General features: G+C 44.7%; 3 protein-coding genes and 1 long non-coding RNA gene across 8 annotated transcripts in view; 2 read left to right on the top strand and 2 right to left on the bottom strand.

Annotated features, from left to right (window-relative positions):
* The window catches only part of NPAS2 (neuronal PAS domain protein 2), a 183,954-nt gene extending 178,196 nt beyond the window's left edge, over positions 1 to 5,758 (top strand). Inside the window, exons 20-22 of one of the 5 annotated variants that reach the window (XR_002731472.1) lie at positions 2,296 to 3,526; positions 4,337 to 4,361; positions 4,734 to 4,743. Coding sequence is in view for 3 of the 5 variants with exons in the window: in XM_023211374.1 (XP_023067142.1) it covers positions 2,296 to 2,476; positions 4,337 to 4,519 (364 nt within the window). In the remaining 2 variants the exon portion in view is untranslated. Of the gene's footprint in view, positions 1 to 2,295; positions 3,527 to 4,336 lie in introns of all 5 variants that reach the window. The other 4 variants (XM_023211375.1, XR_002731471.1, XM_023211374.1 and 1 more) reach the window with 4 other exon arrangements.
* Positions 2,625 to 11,237, bottom strand: LOC111542183. The gene is made up of 2 exons (XR_002731473.1): positions 10,073 to 11,237; positions 2,625 to 4,945 (listed from the first exon to the last, which is right to left on the bottom strand). It is a non-coding gene; the product is annotated as an uncharacterized LOC111542183 (long non-coding RNA).
* RPL31 (ribosomal protein L31) lies at positions 10,562 to 15,475 on the top strand. The gene is made up of 5 exons (XM_023211377.3): positions 10,562 to 11,308; positions 11,687 to 11,793; positions 13,136 to 13,261; positions 14,998 to 15,110; positions 15,401 to 15,475. Exons 2-5 carry the CDS (start codon positions 11,687 to 11,689, stop codon positions 15,430 to 15,432), a joined length of 378 nt encoding a protein of 125 aa, XP_023067145.1. The 5' UTR covers positions 10,562 to 11,308; the 3' UTR covers positions 15,433 to 15,475.
* Positions 15,476 to 16,279: 804 nt separating this feature from the next.
* Positions 16,280 to 23,259, bottom strand: part of TBC1D8 (TBC1 domain family member 8) — a 129,460-nt gene continuing 122,480 nt past the window's right edge. Inside the window, exons 18-20 of the mRNA XM_023211373.1 lie at positions 19,309 to 19,398; positions 18,797 to 18,894; positions 16,280 to 17,325 (exon numbers count right to left, since the gene is read on the bottom strand). Coding sequence (XP_023067141.1) covers positions 16,873 to 17,325; positions 18,797 to 18,894; positions 19,309 to 19,398 — 641 coding nt within the window. The 3' untranslated portion in view covers positions 16,280 to 16,872. The remainder of the gene's footprint in view (positions 17,326 to 18,796; positions 18,895 to 19,308; positions 19,399 to 23,259) is intronic.

Raw genomic sequence — 23,259 nt, 5'->3', positions numbered from 1 at the left:
CAGACTTCTCTCCAGTCTCTTTAGACATTTGCTCCTGTCCATAATCCCAGATAGTTCCTAAATGGCCTTTCTCTGCGCCTTGTTAGTGGACCATTATCATCACCATCTCTTTCTTTTTTAAAAAATGTTTTGTTTTGTTTTTTGAGATGGAGTCTTGCTCTGTCACCCAGACTGGAGTGCAGTGGTGCGATCTTAGCTCACTGCAACCTCCGCCTCCCAGGTTCAAGCAATTCTCCTGCCTCAGCCTCCCAAGAAGCTGGGATTACAGGCATGTGCCACCATGCCTGGCTAATTTTTGTATTTTTAGTAGAGACGGGGTTTCACCCTGTTGCCCAAGCTGGTCTTGAACTCCTGACGTCAAGTGATCCATCTGCTTTGGCCTCCCAAAGTGCTGGGACTACAAGCATGAGCCACCACACCTGGCCTAAGAATGTTTTATTGTGGCAAAATATACATAATTTTACTATTTTAACCATTTTAAAGTGTGTAGTTCCATGGCATTAAGTACATTCGCACAGTTGTGTGACCGTCGCCACTATCCAGCTCCAGAACTTTGTCACCTTTTCAAACTGAAATCCTGTACCCATTAGACACCCACTCCCAATACCCCTTCCCCTAGCCCCTGGCAGCCACCATCCTACTTTCTGTCCCTAAGAATTTGACAACTCCAGAGCCCTCATATAAGAGGAATCACACAACATTTGTCATTTTGTGACTGGCTTATTTCACTTCGCGTAATGTCTTCAAGGTTCATTTACATTGTAGCATGTGTGAGAACTTCCTTCCTTTCCAAGGCTGAATAATATTCCACTGTATGGACAAACCACTTTTTTAATCCATTCATCTCTCAGTGGACCCTTGGATTGTTTCTACCTTTTGGTTATTGTGAATAATGGTTTATAATAATTGTTTATTATATAATGGTTTATTCACAATAAACCAAAATATGATTATACACATCCAAGGATGTACAATTATCTTTTTCAGGTTCCTGCTTTTACTTCTTGTGGGTATATACCCAGAAGTGGAATTGCAGGATCATATGGTAGAATGGTGATTTTGTGTGTTTAATTTTTTGAAGAATTACCATACATTCATATTAGTCCATTCTCACACTGCTATAAAGACATGCATGAGCCTGAGTAATGTATAAAGAAAAGAAGTTTAATTCGCTCACCATTGTGCAGGCTGTACAGGCTTCTGCTTCTGGGAAGCCTCAGGAAACTTACAATCATGGCAGAAGGTGAAGAGGAAGCAAGCACAACTTCACGTGGCCGGGAGGAGAGAGAGAAAGAGGGGGAGGGGCTACACACTTTTAAACAAACAGATCTAGGGAGAACTCTGTCACAAGAACAGCAAGGGGGAAGTCCCCACCCATGATCAATCACCTCCCAGCAGGCCACACCTCCAAAACTAGGGATTACAATTCAACATGAGATTTGGGTGAGGACACAGAGCCAACATTTAACACAGTGGCTGCAGCATGTGACAATTCCCAGCAACACAGCACTAAAGTTCCAATGTCTCTGCATCCTCAGCAACACCTGTTACTTCCTGGTTTTTTGATAATCACCATTGTAATGAGTGTGAAGGGACATCTCGTTTTGGTTTTGATCTGCTTTGCCCTAATGGCTAGTGATGCTGAGCATGTCTTCATGTGTGTGTTGGTCATTTCTAGCTTCTCTTTGGAGAAGTGTCAGCCCCATGCCCGTTTTTTGATTGGGTTGTTTGGGTTTCTTGTTGTGGAGTTGTAGGCATTCTTTATATATTATGGTATCCGTCTCTTATTAGATATGTGATATGCAAATATCTTCCCCCACCCCGTGGGCTGCCTCTTCCCTCTGTTGATAGTGTTGATAGTGTCTTTTGATGCAAAAAAGTTTCTGTTTTTTTTTCTTTAAGATGGAGTCTCACTCTGTCGCCCAGGCTGGAGTGCCGTGGTGTGATCTCTGCTCACCACAACCTCCACCTCCCAGGTTCAAGCTATTCTCCTGCCTCAGCCTCCCAAGTAGCTGGGACTACAGGCACCCACCACATCTGGCTAATTTTTGTATTTTTAGTAGAGACGATGTTTCACCATATTGGTCAGGCTGGTCTCGATCTCCTGACCTTGTGATCTTCCCGCCTCAGCCTCCCAAAGTGCTGGGATTACAGGCATGAGCCAGCCACTGCGCCTGGCCAAAAGTTTCTAATGAAGTCCAACTTGCCTGCTTTTTCCTTTGTTGCTCATGCTTTGGGTGTCATATCAATACTGCTTTCTTAAAGGACCCGTTTTCTCCTTCCCACGTGAAACAGGTACGCACAGAGCCAGACCGTGTTTCCAAATCCAGATGCACACCCCGTCAACAGCAGCAGCGCCCCGATGCCCGTCCTGCTGATGGGGCAGGCAGTGCTCCACCCCAGCTTCCCTGCCTCCCAACCGTCACCCCTGCAGCCCGCACAGGCTCGGCAGCAGCCACCACAGCACTACCTGCAGGTGGGTGCCATGGCCCAGGGGGCCCCCGTGCAGGCCTGGGAGCTGGGCCACACTCCGCACCCCAAGTCTCAAAGATATTTTATTCCCTTGCTTTCAAGGTTGTTCTATCCCTAGTATAGAAGTAAGCCCCAGAAAGATTCTCATTTGATTGTTTTTCATGCTTAAAGGTTATGAAGTCTGTGTCTACGGAGTATGTGAAATTACGAGTCAGCTATTATGCCTTATGTGGTTATGTGCTGAAAAGGTTCCTTTTTAAAAAAGTAGTTTTTACTCAAGGATTTGCATCTAGACATGTTCATAGTTTTTAGAGCAGAAGTCAAAAAACATTGGTGACTATGTTGGACTTTTCAGTGTGTTTATAAAGTCCTATATAAACATAAAGTTAAATCACATTTAGTTAAAGATCCATTAACCTGCCTAGTAAATACAGTGATGTGTGAAATTGGGCTTGCCAGGAAAATCTGGAGCTCATTTACATGTGGTCACTACTTAGAAGGCAAAAATCACTTCAGGCAAGTGCCAAGATTGCCAAAAGCAGGGAGGGTGAGAGCCACTGGTCTAGAGGTTCACGTGGGAGCCACACGTCTGCGTCTGCCAAGCTCCAGAAGGACCTGGCCTTCCCTTGCCCATATGCAGGCTGCCCCTCTTCACCCAGCCCTTCCGTGTCCTGGGGGGCTTCCTCCCTGGCCTGCAGCTCCACCTGCACCTGCAAAGCCATGGAGAATGAGCGGAGGCTGAGACCTCTTGAGTACTGTAGATAGCGATGAAGATAGCTGTCCTTGAAGTTCTGGAATGTAGTTTAATTCCAACGCTGCTAAGCCATCTGTGCTACAATTTTCAGATCTCCCTGACCCCACGCAGAGTGGGAGTCAGCTCAGACTTTGGCTTTGCAGATCTTGTCAGTTCTCGACACCCAGAAGTGATTTTGGATGGGAAATGAGCAACAGACAAGTGTGCACGCACCTGTTGCATACAAGATGCAGGCTATGAATACAGAGAGCTCTTCGGCCCACTCACTGCCCTTAGGGGCCTCAGGGTGGGGTGCAGAAGGTGGGTTAGCACAGAGTGCAGTCAGGCTCGGTTGGGAAGAGTGGGAGTGCTGTGGTGGGGAAGCCTTCGTGGAGGAAGGGACTTGAGAAGAGGGAGGGCTCAGAAGGCATCCACTGCCGAGTCTAGTGTCCAGGAAATGCCTGACGTGTGGGTGAGGGTGAAGATAAAGGGACCATGTTCCAGCCAGACAGCCTGAGCAAAAGTTCAGGGCAGCTGTGCCTGGGCAGCGTTGAGAGCAGGGGGGTGCTGGGTTACTTGCAGGAGATTTCATGGAAGGGAATAGTGGGTGATAAGATTGACGTTTCCAAAGTCAGGCTTTGGCCAGTCGAAGCTTCTAAACTTCCAATCAAGATGCTCCTAGGAGGTGCTGGTGAATCTGGAGGTAGCTATGGTATCAGGGACCAGCAGTGAAAAGTGTGCAAACTGTATGTGTGTTTGGATTCTGCCCTGTCAACTGTCTGCATGTGGCCTCAGGTTCCATCATCCAAAAACATTCTGGCTACAATGTAGATCATGTGCACGTGTTTATGAAACCATTCCCCACAGCCACAGGCCTAGGCTGATTGGGCCAGAAGGTGCCCCCGCTATTGGCGGTGAAGTTAGCTTCAGAATTCACCCTAAGGTTCCTTTCATCCCCATCCCCACCACACCCCCAGGTCTTGCCAAAGCCACCTGTCCCCACATGACCCCCAAGAAAGACAGCCCTATAGTCTAACTCAATCTGCAGCATGCCCTACACTGCCCTGTAACACAGCTGAGGGGCAGACATCAGAACCACCTCTGAAGCCCTTTGTTCTTTTTTTTTTCTAGGTACAGGCACCAACCTCTTTGCACAGTGAGCAGCAGGACTCACTACTTCTCTCCACCTACTCACAACAGCCAGGGACCCTGGGCTACCCCCAACCACCCCCAGCACAGCCCCAGCCCCTACGTCCTCCCCGAAGGGTCAGCAGTCTGTCTGAGTCATCAGGCCTCCAGCAGCCGCCCCGATAGTGCCCCGGCACTGAAGTCGGGACACAATCAGCTTTAACCAATGGATGAGGGGGGGTGGCCACAGGAGACGGGGAGAGGAGTCTGAACTAAACCCCTGGCTTTTGTGCACACTGCATACGTTTCAGAGCTCCTGGATGGTAACCATCTCTGGAGTGCAGTGCTTGCTGCAGTGGAAATGATCGGGAATACTGACCATGTTTCTCTTGCCTCCGAGGTTCTTGGGCACACTCTATAGCCATACCGGACAGGAACCAGGTGCCCCGTGTAGGCATCGTTGGTCGGTTTACCTTCAGAGATGGCGCATCTCGCTGCATCCCCCGAGAGTGCACTGGTTGCTCTAGCCACCTGCGGCCCTCCCATCTGCGCTAGCTGGCCTTCACTCTTGATCGTCTTTCCTTTGTATTGGAGAAGGACTGGGTCAGAGATCTGTTGGAGAGAGAGAATAAAGAGATTATTTTTCATTATTTTTAAATGGTTGTTTTTGTTTTAATTTGCACAGCTGCACAGAGGAAATAACTTAGGCACTTTCTGTTTTTTTTAAAAAATAATAAGGTCTCATGGCTTCATTCAGAGACCACAGTAACAACAACAGCCCACCAATCAGAGAAGCTGGTTGTTATTAACCAAGCTACAGATTCACACTTTCTGGCCTAAACCCTAATGGAATGAGGCTTTTCACCCCATGCCATGCTGGTGGTGATTTTTTAGCCCCTAAATAAAACACTGGACTATTTCCTGTTTACTTCATTGATTGCAACTACAAAGGTGGACTCAAAGCAAAGCACAATCATGCCAGCCAACATTCCAGAATTCTGCTGAGAACTCCAAGCCTGTGAGGGGAGAGGTTTCGCAAGCCAGACAGGCCTGGGGGACTGCAGTCCCCACGGAGACCCCGCCATGTGCTGGCCCTTTGAGTGAGAATGCTGCATCTTTCTACATATCTTCATGAGAATACTGAGAATTGGATTTTCCTTTTCAAAATGCACTTTGCTTTTTTTGTATGTTTTGTTGAGATGTTTCTAAAGAAAAGATTTTATGTAATTATAAGATGAAGCGTAGTGAATTGTACAGTCGTTGTAATAATGACCTATTTCTATATAAAATAAAATTGTATGGCTTATGTGTAAATTATTTTGTATCTGAGATACCAGTTCCTTTCCCAAATATAAAAGTATAAAAGTTTTCTTGTGTTTTTCTGTGAGTGAAAATTTTGTAATAAATTAACAAATTTGTACAATTTCCTCTGTCCCTTGTTATACATCCCTGCCTACATCTTTTCACCAGTAATTCTTTTTTTCTAATTTCAAGATGTTTCAAGGATAATCAAAGATACGGAAAAGATGAAAGCAAGCAATCAGTAAGTCAGGCAGAGGCGTTCAGCTTTTTGAGCTGCAGTATTTGCATTGGCCTGTCAGGTTCTGATCTTTGTATTAGAGTTTGTGCCAGAAAAACAATGGTTTACTGTAGAAGTGACAGCAAAACAAAACAGAAAAAAAAAAAAAGTTTCTGGAAACATCTCAATCTTTTTTTTTTCTTTTAGACAGAGTCTCTCTCTCTTTCCCAGGCTGGAGTGCAGTGGCACGATCTCAGCTCATTGTAACCTCTGCCTCCTGGTTCAAGAGATTCTCCTGCCTTAGCCTCGTGAGTAACTGGGATTACAGGCACCCACCACCATACCCCACCAATTTTTATGTTTTTAGTGGAGATGGGGTTTCGCCATATTGGCCAGGCTGGTCTCGAACTCCTGACTTCAAGTGATCAGCCCACCTCAGCCGACCAAAGTGCTGGGATTACCAGCGTGAGCCACCATGCCCCGCCAACATCTTAATCTTGACACAGGTAAAATCCATGGAGGCGACCAAGACATTCTCCACCAAAGCACTCATTTAAAGCCCATCATTAAACTCACTCAGCTGGAACTGCATGGGGTTTTGCCAGCAACATTTAGATATCAGTGATGTGGGCAGCATATGTGTGTCTCCATGTAAGATGTGTGCACATATGCCATGTTGAGGGTGGGGGCATAGCCGTAGCATCTAGAAGATTTCTGCCAACTACAGACAGCCACCCCATCATGAGGCTTCATGGGGCTGAAGGAGGGTACCCTGGTGTACTGTGGTTGAGAACCACTGCTATGGCAATGCCCTTTCCAAAACCATCGGCCCAGGAGAGCAAAGTTCTTTCCCTGCTGCCTTGCTGTGGCTCTCTGCTCCTACTCCTCCCGTGTAGAATGCGGATGGGTCTTCCCAGTTCTATGACTAGGATCGGTTTTGGATGGCAGAGAGGGTGCCGTAGAAGTACATCCAAAAAGTTTTATTATGCATGCAATTGTTCTAATCCTGAGAAAAAGGTAAGTGAAAATATTTTGCGTGCACTAGAACACTTACTCTTTAAAAGAACCAGAAATGAACCCCCTTCTTAAAAATGCTGTGTGAAACTGGATTAATGATTTTTACATGTTTTATAAATTCAAAAGCTTCTAGATCTGATTTGCCTGTAAAATAATTTGTATTTTAATTTGCTGTCAGCATTTTTTTAAGCAGAACAATATTTTTAATGGACAGCATATTTATCGTCCTAGGATTTTCTAGCTGGAAGTCATTTAAGAAGGGCAGAGTGTGCCTTGCTACTAATTTGATTTAGCTTTGCTTAAATCTTACACATGTTCAGAATTTGGATAAACTCAGAAAACTCTTATTGTGTAATATTTCTTTAAACCCACATTCATCATGGGAATTTTAATCCCTAAACTTTTGATTCATTAAAGTTTGCTCATTAAAAGGCTATTTTCCAACTCTGTCCTATTTCCAGAAAGACCATGACCTTTCTATTTGGAAAACTATAAAGTCTTGGCTCATGTGAAATGACTCAAATGTGAACTCAAGTACACTAAGTTTATGATCTCTTCAACTAAGTTAAAATGTATCTACTGTCTCTAATTCAACTAAAATTCATTACATTAATTTTAAAATGTTGTTTGTGCATGCAACATGGGGAACTAGCCAACTGTTCTAAGCCATGACATTTCACACTCTTGTCTAAATTATCTGGTAACATTTGTTTTGGTACAAGACTGCTTTGGTTTTCCTCTTCACTTTGTGTAGGCACAGCCTGAAGGTCTCCAAGTCTGCCATTATTGTCCCAGAGAAATAACTAATTTGCATCCTCTAGGGACACCTGTTAGCAGCTTTTGGGGCAGACATGCATGAATTTCATACTATGCATACAAACAGCTTTATTTTTCTGGAGAAACAAGCTCATTGGAAACACAAAAAAGAAAACAACTCTTGTAGGATTTTTGCCTAGCCACCCTTAGGCACATCTATGATATTGACTCATTTTTCAATTACAATTACCTTTTTTATATGTCATGTTTTATTTTAAGCATGAAGACAGGAACTCGTGGCCTTTTATGAACTCAACTTTTCTAATTGACCATTGTTATTTATTTCATGCTCAAATTGGTACAACCCGGCCAGTGAGAGCCGCCTCCTGTGTTTGGCTCTTTTCTCTTTGTAGCAGTGCCCATCAGAAATCAGACTCCAGATTTCCTTCTGGGAACAATACAGTCAAGGCCCATACTGATTGATTGATTTTTTTATTTTTCCTATCTCAAAGCAGGGAGACAACTACCTCCAAGGAGTCCTGATTCCTTTTAGTTTAAAAAAAAAAAAAAAGAGAGAGAGATTAAAATCTAGATGCCTAGAGTAAGACTAAGAGCTGGTATTGGGTCAAGTGCTGCCCCAATTACTGGGTCATCCTGTTGTGATGGAGCTGAAAACATTTCCAGTCATGAAATCACATTGATTTCTGCAATGTCATATATATTATACTGTAGTCTACTTTTCTAATGTGATTTTGTTCAGCACTTTCTCCTAAACTGACATTCCATACGAAGTCAGTTATGAACTGTTGATTTTAATTTCAAATACTTCCTGTGCCATTCCTCTCCTCTCTGTCATATTAGTTGCTGCCTCATTTGGGCCCCATTTAAGCTGGGTCACAGAAACAGCCTCCACACTAACCTCCCAGGCCTGGGCTACCCACACTACCTCTTTAGCACCTCTTCACCACCATGCCTCTTTCCTTTTAAAAATCTTCCAGCAGCGCTTCTTGGAAAGTTCCACTGGACCTTTCTGGAGCTCAGTCCAGCATGAAACTGCCAAGAAGGACTCCTCTAGCCCCTTAGATTTGTCGCCCCTAAAGCTGGTGGACAGGAATGCAACCTGTCTACTTTCTTGCTGCCCCCCCAGGGAAGCATTTAGATCTTGTTTCATTTTAAGGATTCTCTGCTAATCAGTAAAAGTAAAAACATGTGAGTGATTAGCCCAGCTAACAAACACCAGAGAGTTACAATGTTCATATGTGGTTCTGGTCTCTTTGAGGCCCAGCAGTCACTGGCCTGGTCCCTGAGGCTTGGGAGGGAAAGAGAAGCTGGAAGAGTCTGCAGAACTCCAGGTAGGCAAATGATTTTCAGTCCTCAAACCTAACAGTCCTTATTATACCTCTGTTCAACCTTTATGTAAGGCAGGAGAGTTGACATCTTAGAGGGACGTTTTGTAGATTCCCACTGGAGGGGTCTGTTTATTTCAACAAGAGGTAGGATCTACTCACATTTTATCAGTTATACGGAAACTTGAGTCAGCTGGCACCAGACTTCTGATTTATTACAGTAACACTTTTATTAACTCTAATGGATGGTACCCTAGAAAGCTGCCCCTTAATCCCTCTCTAGGTGCTGGGATAGAAGGGGCAAGATCACATCTTCAGAGAGTGATTGCAAGGAGTCAGGATCAGAACAATGATCTGAAAAGGGCCCTGGGGTATGAAAGGCCTGAGGCAGGCTTTAGGGTGCCTGAGCAAGAGGAAGAGGAGGCGGAAAGGAGATGAGAGCAAGCATCATTGGGTTGAAACAAATTGTGCTAGCCCCTCTTCTTCCTTGTTAACAGAACCCCACTTCCGTGCATTAAAAGCAATGTGTCTAGCCTGTAATCCCAGCACTTTGGGAGGCCGAGGTGGGCAGATCACGAGGTCAGGAGATCGAGACCATCCTGGCTAACATGGTGAAAACCTGTCTCCGCTAAAAATACAAAAAATTAGCCACGCATGGTGGCAGGTGCCTTGTAGTCCCAGCTACTTGGGAGGCTGGGGCAGAAGAATGGTGTGAACCCGGTAGGCGGAGCTTGCAGTGAGCCGAGATCATGCCACAGCACTCTAGCCTGGGTGACAGAGGGAGACTCCGTCTCAAAACACACACACACACAAAAGAAACAAACAAAAACAAAAGCAATGTGTCTAGCCCAGCCCAAAAAATACACAACTCATCATTAGGCCAAGGTAATGATGACAATCCCATTTGCTTTTGGCAGGTATGTGCTCTCCCAGCCTAACTGAAATGGAGTCCCTAGTTCTAGCCAGTGACAGGCAGAAAGCTACTGGAGGTTTCTGGAAAGGCCTTTGGAGTCTGATAAGAGGCATGTGGGGACGCTTGCTTGTCCAACACCATCTCTTGCCTTTGAGGACTGCTGGGAAACCTACAAGTGCAACATCTACCTTAATACAGGATGCAAAGGTTCCTCATGAGATCAGAGTCCCTGTTCCAGCCCAGAAATTGCCTGCCTCCAGTCTCTTCTGTGAGATCCTGAAACATGTCCATTGCTGAAAACTCTGTTAGTAGGTTAGGGGCGACTTGGTCCGGGCATTTTCCCGTTCAACAAAGTGCCAGGCATTAAGTGGACCCTTTCAGGTTGGGACATCAAGCTCTTTCCTCCTGAGAAATTTCCCTTAAATTCAACGTACCATCATCGTGAAGTTTCACAACTTTAAAGAGAAGATCCTAAAATCTTTCAGAGAGAAAAAAAAAATAACGCATCACTTCTCAACCACACCGAAAAATGGAAGACAATGAAACCTGCCTTCAAAATGCTGGGGAGAAATTCTCTTCAATTTAGAATTCCATATAAGCCAGAATTTAAATTTGAGGGTTGAACAAATTCTCAGATATCGGAGGGCTCAGAAACTTTTTAGCTTGTGTACTCATCTTAGGAAACCACTAAAAATGGTGCGCTCCTGTGAAAGAAGGGAGTTGGTCAAGAAAAAGGAAGACATGGGTCCACAGATCCAACTGAGTGTCTCCGAACCTCTAGGCTGGTGACACGCAGTTCCCCGTTCTCTGGGGACCTCCTCAGATCTCCCTGTCGTGTCATCTCATATCTGTCATTTCTCGGGTCATATCCAACCCACTCGGTCACCCATGCACCGGGACGACGCGACAGGCCTGTGGCTCCACCGCCCTTGACAGCAACGACTGGCAATCCCTTGCCGGCCCTGCTCGACGCAAGCACCTCCAACGCGGGGCTGCCTCTTAGTCACTCTGGGACCGCCAGCCAGGTACCTCGCTCGACGCAGGCTCAGTCAGTGTTGGTCGGATGCATGAATGAATGGGGAAAACAAACGAAAGTCTCTCTCCCTGGCCCTGCTCCCATACATCTGTAGGCCTGGGTTTTGGTTTTATCCGAAGACTTAGACACGGGACGCAAGTTCCTTCGCGGAGCCAGACGGAATCCGTCAGAGAGAAGTGGGACTCGAGCTCGCGGCCCAAAGGCGCGGCCCCGCCCCACGCCCTTTCGCTGTCCCCACTTCGGCGCGCGCCGCTTACGTCACAGCCTCGTCTCGCCCCTTCCCTAGCCACACCCCCTTGCCTGGCGACCCGGAAGTTGTACTTGCAACTGCGGCTTTCCTTCTCCCAGAATACCTCGCGCTCTTCCTTTCCAACTTGGACCCGGCAGAGTGAGTATGGGTTGCGGAGTCTGGGCTTCTAGAATCCGGCCCCATCCTCCTTTGGAATTGTGCTAACTGGGACCGCAAAATCTCTCCCGAGCCAGCCCGGGGCTCCGGTTGTGGGAAATGGGAGTACACGCCGCGTTTAAGGGCTCCCGAAGCCTGAGGAGGAAAGTGTCCAGGCTTAGGGGAGCCGGGGCGGCAGGTATTTCCAGGTCGGAGGCATCTGAGGGGCGCGGGTGCGTGGGCCACTGGGTGACCCACTCAGCCTGGCCAGACTCTCAGCACCTGGAAGGCGCCCCGAGAGTGACCGCGTAAGGCTGGGAGGGAGGACTTGGCTTGAGCTTGTTCAACTCTGCTCTGAGCCTCCTTGTCGCCTGCATTTAGATGGCTCCCGCAAAGAAGGGTGGCGAGAAGAAAAAGGGCCGTTCTGCTATCAACGAGGTGGTGACCCGAGAATACACCATCAACATTCACAAGCGCATCCATGGAGTGTGAGTATCCCTGTAGCCGCCCTGGGGCTCGAACTCGCGTCTGGTTGTCACTCTCGGAGATGCGCCGAATCATCTCCCCCGCAATCTCTTCCTCCTGTGGCCTTCCCTATTTCTTTCATTGGCAATTTAACAAATCCTGTGGGCTCTGCTTTCCGAATACATTGACCGTCTGACCAACTGCGTTGGTCTTTCTGACCGCCCCCACTCTTCCTCACCGGAATGCTGACAGTAGCAGCTCCCTGCTCCTGTTCCCTTCCCTACCCAGACATGCATAGGGATCTATTCTCAGATCCTGCATCGGTGTATCTTAGGTTAGAAATCAAGAGTTCTTGCCGTGATCCCACATTGGCTGACCCGCTTCATCATACCGGGCATGCTTCTGTTTCAAAGTAGCTGCTTTGTTGAATTTTTACTTTTTTTTTTTCTCTATGCCTCAATGTTTTTTTCCACAAATAAATGCGTCCTTGCCTTTAGACCTTGAGTCCAATATCACCCTGTCCTTTTTTTTTTTTTTTAAGACGGAGTCTTGCTCTTCCCCAGCCTGGAGTGCAGTGGCGCGATCTCGGCTCGCTGCAACCTCCGCCCCCGTGCCTTAGCCTCTGGAGTAGCTGGGATTACAGGAGCCCGCCACCACACCTGGCCCACCTTGGCCGTCTTATAGAAACCTGCAGCCCCTTTCCCTAATGCTTTTGCTTTTCCCTGGTTGGTTTTTCTCTGTAGTACTAGATACCGTCGGCTGTACCCAATAGGTTGCTTACATAAGCTGTGTGAAGAACAAGGGATTGCCAACTGCTGTTATTTCTACTACCTTTTACTTCTGGATGCTTAAGTATTTAAGTGAAGTGAGCTTGCTTGATGTGTTCAGAGTTAACTATTGCCCTCATCATACTCAAGAAGAAACCTGCCTGCACATGTCAGGCCCCTGCTCTTTAAGCATAGATGAAGTTAATAGCATTGAATGATCTGTTCCAAAAACATGGCCTGTCTTAAGACATGACATTTAATCAAATTTAATATTTTGAGGCTTTCAGAAAGTGGATTATGCATCTTCTTGTCCTAAGTATTATGCTAGCTGCTGGGCATTACACACTGGTGGGAAAAAAGGATTGTTACTGCCTAGTTGAAGGTTTGGTTTAGGCTGGTTTTAGGAGGACATACTATCTACAGTAAGTCCTCCCTGAGCTTGAAGCACACTGGCCTACTGTATGCTGTAAAAACTTGGTTTTGTTATATGGGACATTGCTTAAAGTCAGTTTCCAGGAGCCTATCAACGACATTGAGGACTTCTTACATGTACCTAATTTTGTGCTTTTAATTTGTTCACTTTATGTTTGAATCGTAGGGGCTTCAAGAAGCGTGCCCCTCGGGCACTCAAAGAGATTCGGAAATTTGCCATGAAGGAGATGGGAACTCCAGATGTGCGCATTGATACCAGGCTCAACAAAGCTGTCTGGGCCAAAGGAATAAGGTGCTAAAGTTATCTGTATTTGAAGGTGAACTTTTGCAATGACACCAGCTTCACTTCCACCCTGCAAGAGCCCGTATCAGTTCAGTAATTTGGTTAGTGCATGTGGAAGTATAAAAAAAATACTGTGACTGTGACTTAGGTTGGGTGGTATCTGCAGGGAAGCCCTTAATTTAATGGCTTATGAACTGAGACCCAAGTGAAGGAGCCAGTAGTGTAGGGTGGGAAAGAGCATTGCACAGAGAGGAAGCTTGGCGGGATCTGGGAGCAGGGTGGTGAGTGCAGGTAGGGTGGAATAAATGACTGAGCCCGGTGGAGGAGGAGGGAGGGGTGAGGGCTGACCATGTAGGGTAGCTCTAGACAGCAAGGCAAGTCCACCATGAGAGAAGTGGTTCTTGGCCTGGGGCAGTTTTACCTGTCCTTCTCGGGGTTGTGGCAGGGGGCAGTGTTTTTTGTTGTCACTACTGAGGGATACTATGGGCCAGGGACACTAAACACCCTACAATTCATGGGGCTGCTCCCTCAAAGAGTTGTCTAGCCCAGGTGTTAGTGCTGGTGTTGGGGCACCCTGCTCTAAAGTGCAACCAGAGAGCAAGGGAGACTTGTGCTTTAAAGGACGTCATGAGGTGCCAGAACAGAAGTGAAGGGCAGCTAGAGGAATGATGACAGTGTGGACTACTTGATTTTGGAAACGGCTGCGGGGAGGACTGTCTGCAGCTGTGTGGTATTTAAAATGTAGGATTAAGTGAGATGAACAAGACATCCAGGTGCAGGGAGGACTGTCTGCATCTGTGTGGTATTGAAAACTTAGGATTGAGAGAGATGAACAAGACAGGGACCTGAGACCTAGCTCTTCTGTAGGTGGACATTTAAGGGTGCAGCAGGAGAGGTGTCCTCCGATGCCTGCCTTGGGATAAGAGGAATGGGATTACAGGAGCCAAGAGAGGTCCTGAGTTTATAGGAATCCGGGGCCTAGAACAATACCCGGCACATCCTAAGAGCAACAGAGTAAAGAGATTCAGCTGTCATGCTAGAGAGAGGATGAGATAAGACAAGGGGATTGCATGCGGAGATCAACTGAGTATATGCCTGTGGCAGTGTTTTTAATAGTGTTTTTTGTTTTGAGATGGAGTTAGTTGCCCAGGCTGAAGTGCAGTGGTGGTGTCTCAGCTCACTGCAACCTTCACCTCCTGGGTTCAAGCTGTTTTCCTGCCTCAGCCTCCCAAGTGGCTGGGATTACAGGCAGCCACCACACCTGGCTCTTATTTATTGTATTTTTAGTGGAGATGGGGTTTTACCATGTTGGCCAGAGTGGTCTCGAACTCTTGACCTCAGATGATGTGCCCACCTCAGCCTCCCAAAGTGCTGGGATTACAGGCTTGAGCCTCCATGCCTGGCCTTCACAATTTAATGTAACAGAAAAATCACATAACAAGTTTCTGGTGATAGACAAAAGATGAACACATTTGGACCCAGATATCTGCTTAGGATTAATTGGTTGAATATCAATGGTGGCTACCTTAACATATCTTCAAACAGGCATCCCTCCTGTGGTAACAGCATTTAATGTTCACCTGGGGGTTATGTTTCATTTTCCAGGGAACTGGTAAGTTCAAGGTTGGTCAGAGTAGAGCAAAGGACAGCATTAGAAGCAGGGATATGAGATGTGTGAATACAGCTAGTGGCTGCTTGGTTGAAAGGAGGCATTGACTTGAGCAACACAATTATGTTTTTATTAGGAATGTCCCATACCGAATCCGTGTGCGGCTGTCCAGAAAACGTAATGAGGATGAAGATTCACCAAATAAGCTCTACACTTTGGTTACCTATGTACCTGTTACCACTTTCAAAAGTAAGTGCTCCATCCCATAAAGCCATTTAAGTTCATTAGAAAAATGTCCTTATCTCTGTTAAAATGTGAATTCATCTGTTAAGCTAGGGGTGACACATCATTGTACCCTTTTTAAATTGTGTGTTGGTGTGGGAAGATGCTAAATAACGCAAAACTGGTCCATATCTGGGATGTAAAAAGGTTGTGGGAAATAGAATGCTACATGCCTAGACCCGTCTACAAAAGGTTTTTAGAATTGAAGCATGAAGTGTGATGTGGGTGTGGAAGTTGACTTGTCATTTCCTTTACAGATCTACAGACAGTCAATGTGGATGAGAACTAATCGCTGATCATCAAATATATCAAATAAAGTTATAAAATTGACTTTGTTTTGGTTCTTTTTAGTTGCAACATAATGTGCTTGTATATCCTATCGTAATTATGGGATCATTTGAAGAGCTTTTACCCACATTGACGGCCTGTGTTGTTTTCTCCCCATCTTCTGGGGTTGGATTTGTGAACAGGGTCTAGGCAGGTTTTTAAAGGTGATTTCAAATTGCAACCTAGTTTTAGAACCACTGTTCTGGGTAGTTGGGATACTGAAGGCATATTGTTAATGATTCTACTTGTATGTTTTGCTATTTCAAAGATAAGCATTTTTCCAGAAACCAGGATGTAGAATCCATTTGCCATTGGCATCCTAACATTTTAGGAAACAACTTTGAAATGACGTACTATCTGTAGCATCTTAAATGTAATGAAATTAATGTGGCAGTATGTCTTTTAAGTTTCTGCCTACATCTATATTGAATATAGTTGTCTTCTAAAATAATTGATTTTTCGTGAGATAACCAGATGCATATTTTAACTCATTTGTAATGGCCCTGTTGTACCTGGAGCCAAGGTTCAGAAGTAAAGTTCCTTAAGGTATCAGTAACAAAAATATATATTAATAGTTGAGTCCTAAAGCAGTGTTGCTGGGTTACAAGCTGTATGTTCAATGTGCCATAAAGAGGGCTCTGAAGCCCCACTGGTGATGCAGGGCACACCCAAGGCGGGGCTGCGGAGTACCTAGTGTTGCACCACCCAGAAACCATGGATGGGCAGGAGCAACGGCTCCTGCTTACCCATTCACTGCCACAATCTACAGCTTAAGACACTTAACTACAAGGTAAAAGAAAAGGACCAAGTAAATACAAAAAGTTTCTTATTAAAAAAACTTGGAGGCCAACATTGAAAGCATGGTTTGTACACATTTTTGGAAGGACATATAAAGTGAATACAACCAAATATATTAAAATGGTTTCAATTACCAGCATTGAAACAGTGCAAAAAAAAGCCAAATACAATTGCACAGATAGTGGACTCCCTTAGATCTTGAAGGTGAACTTGATTTCCTAACCGCTCCCATTGTCATTCCAAGTGAAAAACGAAAGTGTGGGGCTTCTCTTGCTTCTTGGTTAGTATGACACATTGTGTTCATCTGAGCAAAATCACACTAGCATCTAGCATCACAGAAGTGCCCATTTCAGCCAATCTGGTAAAAATTGCAAGTTGGCATCAAGTGAACCAATGTAGATACCCTAGGGTGCTACAATTCTCAAAGAATACATAGAAATGCTTGAGGGTTGTGTCGGTTCCCCTAGCCAGTTTGTCAGGTTGTTTATCCAGATGCCCCATTTGTAAAGTAGACTGAAATCTCAGTTTAGGGCTGACCCCAAGAAACAGACTGGTCCGTACTTTGGTATGGCAGACTCCAGTGTACATAGCAGCTGCTATCTTGCTACAAGTTACTCAGCTTAAGTTCAGACTGTGATTGGTGGCTCATTTCAGAAGTTTTGAGATTGTACTGATTGATCTTGGCATTTTCAAGTTTGGATTTCATGTCCAGTGGCTTTTCAAAAAAGTTTACTAATGATTGTTCAGTCAGAAGTGAAGCTAAAATATGTTCAAGGGACACAGTCCAGTCCGCTTCTGCCTCCTCTGGAAATGCCTGGGATTCCTGGGGTGTCTTTCCAGTGTCTGCAAAAACCGAGTCCTCAGGAGAAGGAGCTGAGGCCTGCAGCTCCTCCCCACACTCCTGGGAGCAGCTTCCAGAGCTGCTGCTTCGCTGCCCCACCTCTCCGATCTGCAGCAGCAGCGTGGTGACTGTCGCGATGGCTTGGTACAAATCGTTTTCTTCTGGATCTTCATGGAACATACTGTACAGAGTTTTACAGAACTGGATAAATTCCCTCTGAAATTGAAATAAGTCTTATGTAGCAGCAGAACCAGGGTGGAAGTGTCACTGTTTTTTTTTAACATGATACGTGTGACCTTTGAGAAAATGACACAGTACTTTTGAAGACACACAATATAAGAAAAGGTAGTCTCTGCCCTTCCACTCTGAAAACATGGTGATGATTCCTGGGAATTTCAGCACACACTTGGAAATGGGTAGACCTTCCTAGAGGATGTGCACACCCTTTAACAAAGCAATTCAAGAAACCATGGCAGGCCAGGCACAGTGGCTCATGCCTGTAATCCCAGCACTGTGGGAGGCTGAGGTGGGCGGATCACCTGAGATTGGGAGTCTGAGACCAGCCCGACCAACACAGAGAAACCCCATCTCTACTAAAAATACAAAATTAGTCGGGTGTGGTGGCACATGCGCCAGGAGAATCGCTTAAACCCAGAAGGCCAAGGTTGTGGTGAGCCAAGATTGCACCAGTGCACTCCAGCCTGGGCAACAAGAGCGAAACTTCATCTCAAAAAAAAAAAAAGAAAAGAAACCACAGTAATGTAGATTTATCTGTATGGATTTTTTTTTTTTTTTTTTTTCCCTGAGACGGAGTCTCGCTCTGTCGCCCAAACTGGAGTGCAGTGGCCGGATCTCAGCTCACTGCAAGCTCCGCCTTTCGGGTTCACGCCATTCTCCTGCCTCAGCCTCCCAAGTAGCTGGGACTACAGGCACCCGCCACCTCGCCCGGCTAGTCTTTTTGTATTTTTTAGTAGAGGCGGGGTTTCACCGTGTTAGCCAGGATGGTCTCGATCTCCTGACCTTGTGATCCGCCCGTCTCGGCCTCCCAAAATGCTGGGATTACAGGCTTGAGCCACCGCGCCCGGCCTATCATAGTGTAGGGATCTTTAAGCTAGAGTTTATAATAGGAAAATGCTGGTAACAGCTGAAACGCTATTAGGGCATGTTAGGGCATGTTCCTACGGTGGGAAGGCCATGCAGTATCTAAATGTAAAATGAAATGGAACAGTAATGCCTGTTTTCTCAGTGTAATCTGAGACACTGCTGCTGAAATCGAGAATATGTAATGTGAGGACAGGTGCTTCAGGTGGAATCTAGCTACACAATCACTCCAAGAATAGAAAAATGGTTGGGTATGGCCACACGCAGTGACTCACGCCTGTAACCCCAGCACTTTGGGAGGCCAAGGCGGGTGGATCACGACATCAGGAGATCGAGACCGTCCTGGCTAACACGACTAAACCCCGTCTCTACTAAAAAATACAAAAAAACTAGCTGGGCGAGGTGGCGGGCGCCTGTAGTCCCAGCCACTCAGGAGGCTGAGGCAGGAGAATGGCATGAACCCGGGAGGTGGAGCTTGCAGTGAGCGGAAATCAGGCCACTGCACTGCAGCCTGGGCGACAGAGCGAGACTTGTCTCAAAAAAAATTTTTTTAAAGTTCATTCTCTGCACTGAAGAAAGTCCATACCTGGCTCATTTTGGGCAATTCTTTCTCGGTTTTATCTTTTTCTTTGGCTAAATCCTTAATCATTTGCTTCAGCTGTTTCTGATAATCAACTGCATCACCTTGAAACAAAGGAAAACGTGTAGTTTAAATAAGTTCAGTGAAAGTAAAAAGGAAACTATGTAAGAGGGAAGCAAGGGGGTGAGGAATTCCACTAAGTTAATTCCATACAAAACTGGAAAGCAACAGATTCCCCTGGAGAGCCAGTTGGTGGTAATTGGGAGACTTCTGCTCTAAGAGGACGCGTGACACTGCAAACAGGAGGAAGGAACTTGGTGGTGGGGGCAAGAGGCAGCCACCCAGCAACACCCCCACTCAAGAGTGCTTCTTGCCTCTAAAGGCAGTGAGTTTGGTGGTAATTCATTGGATGAAGGGAAAAGACAGGGCTGCTACAAGAGGGGTGAGGGCAACCTCAGTGCCTCCTGCCACAGCAGTGGTATGCCCAGAGGAAAGCAACAATGAAAAGAGGTACGTGCCATTGGGTTTCCCGAAAACCAGGGGTCTCGACGTTGACAACAGAGGATTCTTCAATGGCGACTGGCTGTCTCGGTCATTTTCAGTGAGTGCTTAAAAAAAGATAGGAGGTTAAATTACACAAATTTTCTGCCTTACCAGAACTGACAGTAAGGTAGCTTTTTAGGCAACTAAACACTAAGCCAGCAGCTCCCAGCCTGTGGACTCTAGTTTTTGCAGGGTCCATGAACCCAAACTCACACCAAGCACTGTTCTGGATACCCAGAGAAAACAAAATGTCCCCCACACCAAGTGTGCCTTTTCCCAGAGGTATGTGAAGACTGTTGTAATTAACAACATACACATTCATACGGCACTGCTAATACCAATTTGGTTGGAAAAAATGTATATAGTAAAATCCCATTTTGTAAAACTAAAATATATCCATGCACATATAAAGTACTCTAGAAAGACTAAATCTCTGGATGGTGGAATAATGGGTAATGATTTTAAACTTCTCAGGATAGTATTTCTCTATAATGAACACATACTGCTGTACTTACACAATTTCTTTTAAAAGTTGAAGAAAAGCTTCAGTGAATTCAAATCTGCATCTTAGTATTAGGAGTGTTTTTAAGGATGTTACAAATAAAACTCAGGACCCTCATATATTGACGATAGGAATGTAAACTGGCTCATAGAACAGTCTGGCGGTTTTTTAAAAAGTTCAAGTTAGCATTTGACTCAGAAATCTCACTTCTACATATACACCCAAGAGAACTGAAAGTGTTCACATGCAAACTTGTACACAGATTGTTCATAGTAGTATTGTTCATAGTAGCCAAAAAAAACCAAACCCAAATGTTGAATAAATTGATGAACAAACAAATCGTGGCATACCCATACAAAGGAATATTTGGTCATTAAAAGGAATGAAGCACTGACGCATACTACAGCATGGATGTGTCTTGAAAACATCATGCTAGGTGAGAGAAGTTGAGCATAATACAGCAATTCCATTTATATGAAATGTCCAGGACAGGCAAATCTACAGAAAGCTGCCTACGGCTGGGGAAAATGGATACACTGAGAGTGAGAGCTAAAGGTATGACATTTATTTTTACGGTGATGAAATGGTCTAAAATTGATTGTGGTGATCGTTGCACAACTCCGAATATACCAAAAAAGAAAAAAAACATTGAATTGTACACTTTAAATGGGTGACTCGCATGGTGCATGAATATACCTCAATAAAGCTGCTACAAAATAACAATTATCAGGGGGATGACAGGGAAGGTTCCCCATATTTTAAAAGGTTTGGAACTTATTCGTAAACCATTTAACTGAAAATAAATCAGACAATTCAGCTGTGATTCAACAAGCTTCCACAAGATGGCAGCAAAGCTTTAGAAAGCTACCCCTTCCTTTTCCCAACTTTGCCCAAACCGAATTCTGTGCAGTGGCACATGTAAGAATCCACTCAAACTGAACAGGGGGAAAACTGAAAACCCTGAATGGTACCTGGGGCAGTCAGGATGGAAATGGATTTCCCAGGGACCAGTGCGGGGATGCCAAAGAGCCTGGCGTACCACAAAGTAGAAATGTGTATACAAGTCACCAAAAAAATGTGATGGGAGCCATAGAAAGGCAGCAATTAATCCAGGGGCTGGGCCAGTGTGTCCAGAAAGGAGGCAAGTAAAGTATTAACAGTGACAAGGAGCTGAGGGGCCAAAAAACTCCCAGAGCGGAGCCTCCCAACCTCTGCCGTCACAGCGTATGCAGAGAACATCACCTGGACATGGAACTCACTGAAAATACTCATTCCATGATCTTTTGATGATCAGAAGGATAGGACACTATGCATTATGGGAAACAGTAAATACTAAGAATACATGCAATCTTTAACGATCCTTTCAGTCTTTTTTCACATGAGAGATTACGACTGTTTAAACATGACCTTATTTTTACATTCTTATATATATTTAACCTGTAATTCAAGAGTATAAATGGATTGAGAGGCAGTTTCTATTAAAGTGTTCATTGTGTCTCACTTCAAGTACTACACCACTTAAAATCAGATAAAGGGTTTACATTTGGTCCTCCGAAACCCCCATCTCAGGCTTCTGTTTGAAGGTAGTAGGTAACTTCACTGCTCCAACAGATACCACCAGCAGGAAGATCTCTCCTTTATGGCCTTAGGGACCTTCATTACACACTGTACATGTTTTCATTTTCTGTATCATTGTCATTGCCACTGCCATCTTCCTCACTTTCTAAATGGGATGCCTGTGGAGGCGACAAGCCAGTTCCACCATAAGCGTCTTCTCTCTAGTAGAAGAGTTCACATACAGCTTTGAACACAGTCTAGCCTTCAGATGCAGCTGAGACATTACGGTCATCATCAAAATAATCCCATCTCCACTATGCCTATTTTGCAAAAGCAGTATAGGGCCTTCCTCTCATCCCTCCATAGTGGTTGAAAACAGCCATCAAATTATAGCAGCGAGGCCTTGCATTTGGATTAATTAGAAATTCCAATACAGCCAAGTCATTGATAGGAAAACCAACTAAGGTACCTAACTAGTTTCTCAATGATCTACTGTAAGAAAAATCACTTGAGAGGCAACAGCTACTGGAGGCAGGGATCACACATGCAATTTCTTAGTGGCTTCTTGACGATTTGAATACCAGGAATCTTTATCACTTCGTTTTCTTTTGTTGAAAAGGGTCTGGGGCAGTCTTTTAATTTCACAAGTTTTTTTTGTTTTTCAAGGAAGTTTATATTCTCTGTTGCCGTATTTTTCAAAATCTTCCATGGCATTTTAACTCAGGACCCCAATCCAAAGCCAGAACAGATCTTTCATCTAGCCCAAGCTGCCCATCACTGAATCAGACATGTCTGGGATAATTTCTGATGTAGCTGATATCAGGACTGCCTGTTAAACTGGAATGTAAACTACCATTTTTTGTGCCCTATGAGATGCTGACCTTTGCAAATTTCCTCAACACATCATCCATTTTCGAAATCATTATCTCTTCCAGCTAAGTCTTTAGAATGACTGTTTTTTCTCTGAGGGAGGGTCTTAATCCTGGCTGGGTTCACCATTTAGCCAATCTGCTTCCATTTCACCTGCTGAGCCTTCTTCCCCTATGCCATTTGGGCCATTCCCATTATTATTTTAGCCCTCAGAACAGTGTAAGCATCCCTCAGTTTCTTGGGTTCCAGCAGGTATCTTGACATATTTGCACATTCTTAAAAGCAAGAGCTTACAGAGTTATCTTCAGTATTGTTTCTTAGTGTAGCCATAAGAAAAGCCTGACCAAAAAGTGAAGAATCAAGATAGTGGGAAAGCTTGAGGATTTGAACGGCTCCAGTGCTCACATTTCTACCTCAAGCACGTGTTCATGCTATGTATCAACCCCTTTTTCGCTGACAAATGTAATGTTGACAGTTTTTTTTGGCTAATGGGACTAGATTTGGAATTCAATCAACACTTTTTCATATAAGGTATTTCAGAACAACAAAGCTTTCCCTCATTCATACACCAATATTGCTGTACTAATCTGTAATTATGTTTGAGAAAACAAATTATAACACTGACTAAACATCACTAATGAAGCATTTGTGACCTGCTTTCTTTCGAAGTTGAATTTTTGCTTTAAATTCCTGTTTTGTCAGTATGTGTTAATATAACATCATGTGCTCTTTCAGTTATCAATTAAGTTCATTCAGGTTTTCAACGTTTTAAGTGTTTTAAAGTCAATAATTGCCCTTAACCAACTGCAAACTGGAATTATTCAAAAGATTTCTCCTTTTAACTCAACTTGACAAAACTCATCCTTTAGACAGCAGATGTACTTGGTTATGTACAAGACCTCAGAAGGAAACCTCTATTCCTTCACAGAAAGCTGAACACAAAGACTGGAGCAGCCCCAATTTTATTAATCAACATTTTAAGGACATCCTTTAATGT

Source organism: Piliocolobus tephrosceles, chromosome 15 (assembly GCF_002776525.5).
Source record: "Piliocolobus tephrosceles isolate RC106 chromosome 15, ASM277652v3, whole genome shotgun sequence".
In the NCBI taxonomy this organism is placed as follows: Eukaryota; Metazoa; Chordata; class Mammalia; order Primates; family Cercopithecidae; genus Piliocolobus; species Piliocolobus tephrosceles.
Note: the sequence above shows the minus strand (reverse complement) of the source record. Positions and strands in the feature narration are given on the sequence as shown.

Bases quoted from the DNA above. Each gene is read 5' to 3' on its own strand.
- RPL31 (XM_023211377.3), top strand. From the start codon at position 11,687: ATGGCTCCCGCAAAGAAGGGTGGCGAGAAGAAAAAGGGCCGTTCTGCT. The intron at 13,262-14,997 runs GTGCTAAAGTTA...TGTTTTTATTAG, and splicing joins GTCTGGGCCAAAGGAATAAG to GAATGTCCCATACCGAATCC. The intron at 15,111-15,400 runs GTAAGTGCTCCA...TTTCCTTTACAG, and splicing joins ACCTGTTACCACTTTCAAAA to ATCTACAGACAGTCAATGTG.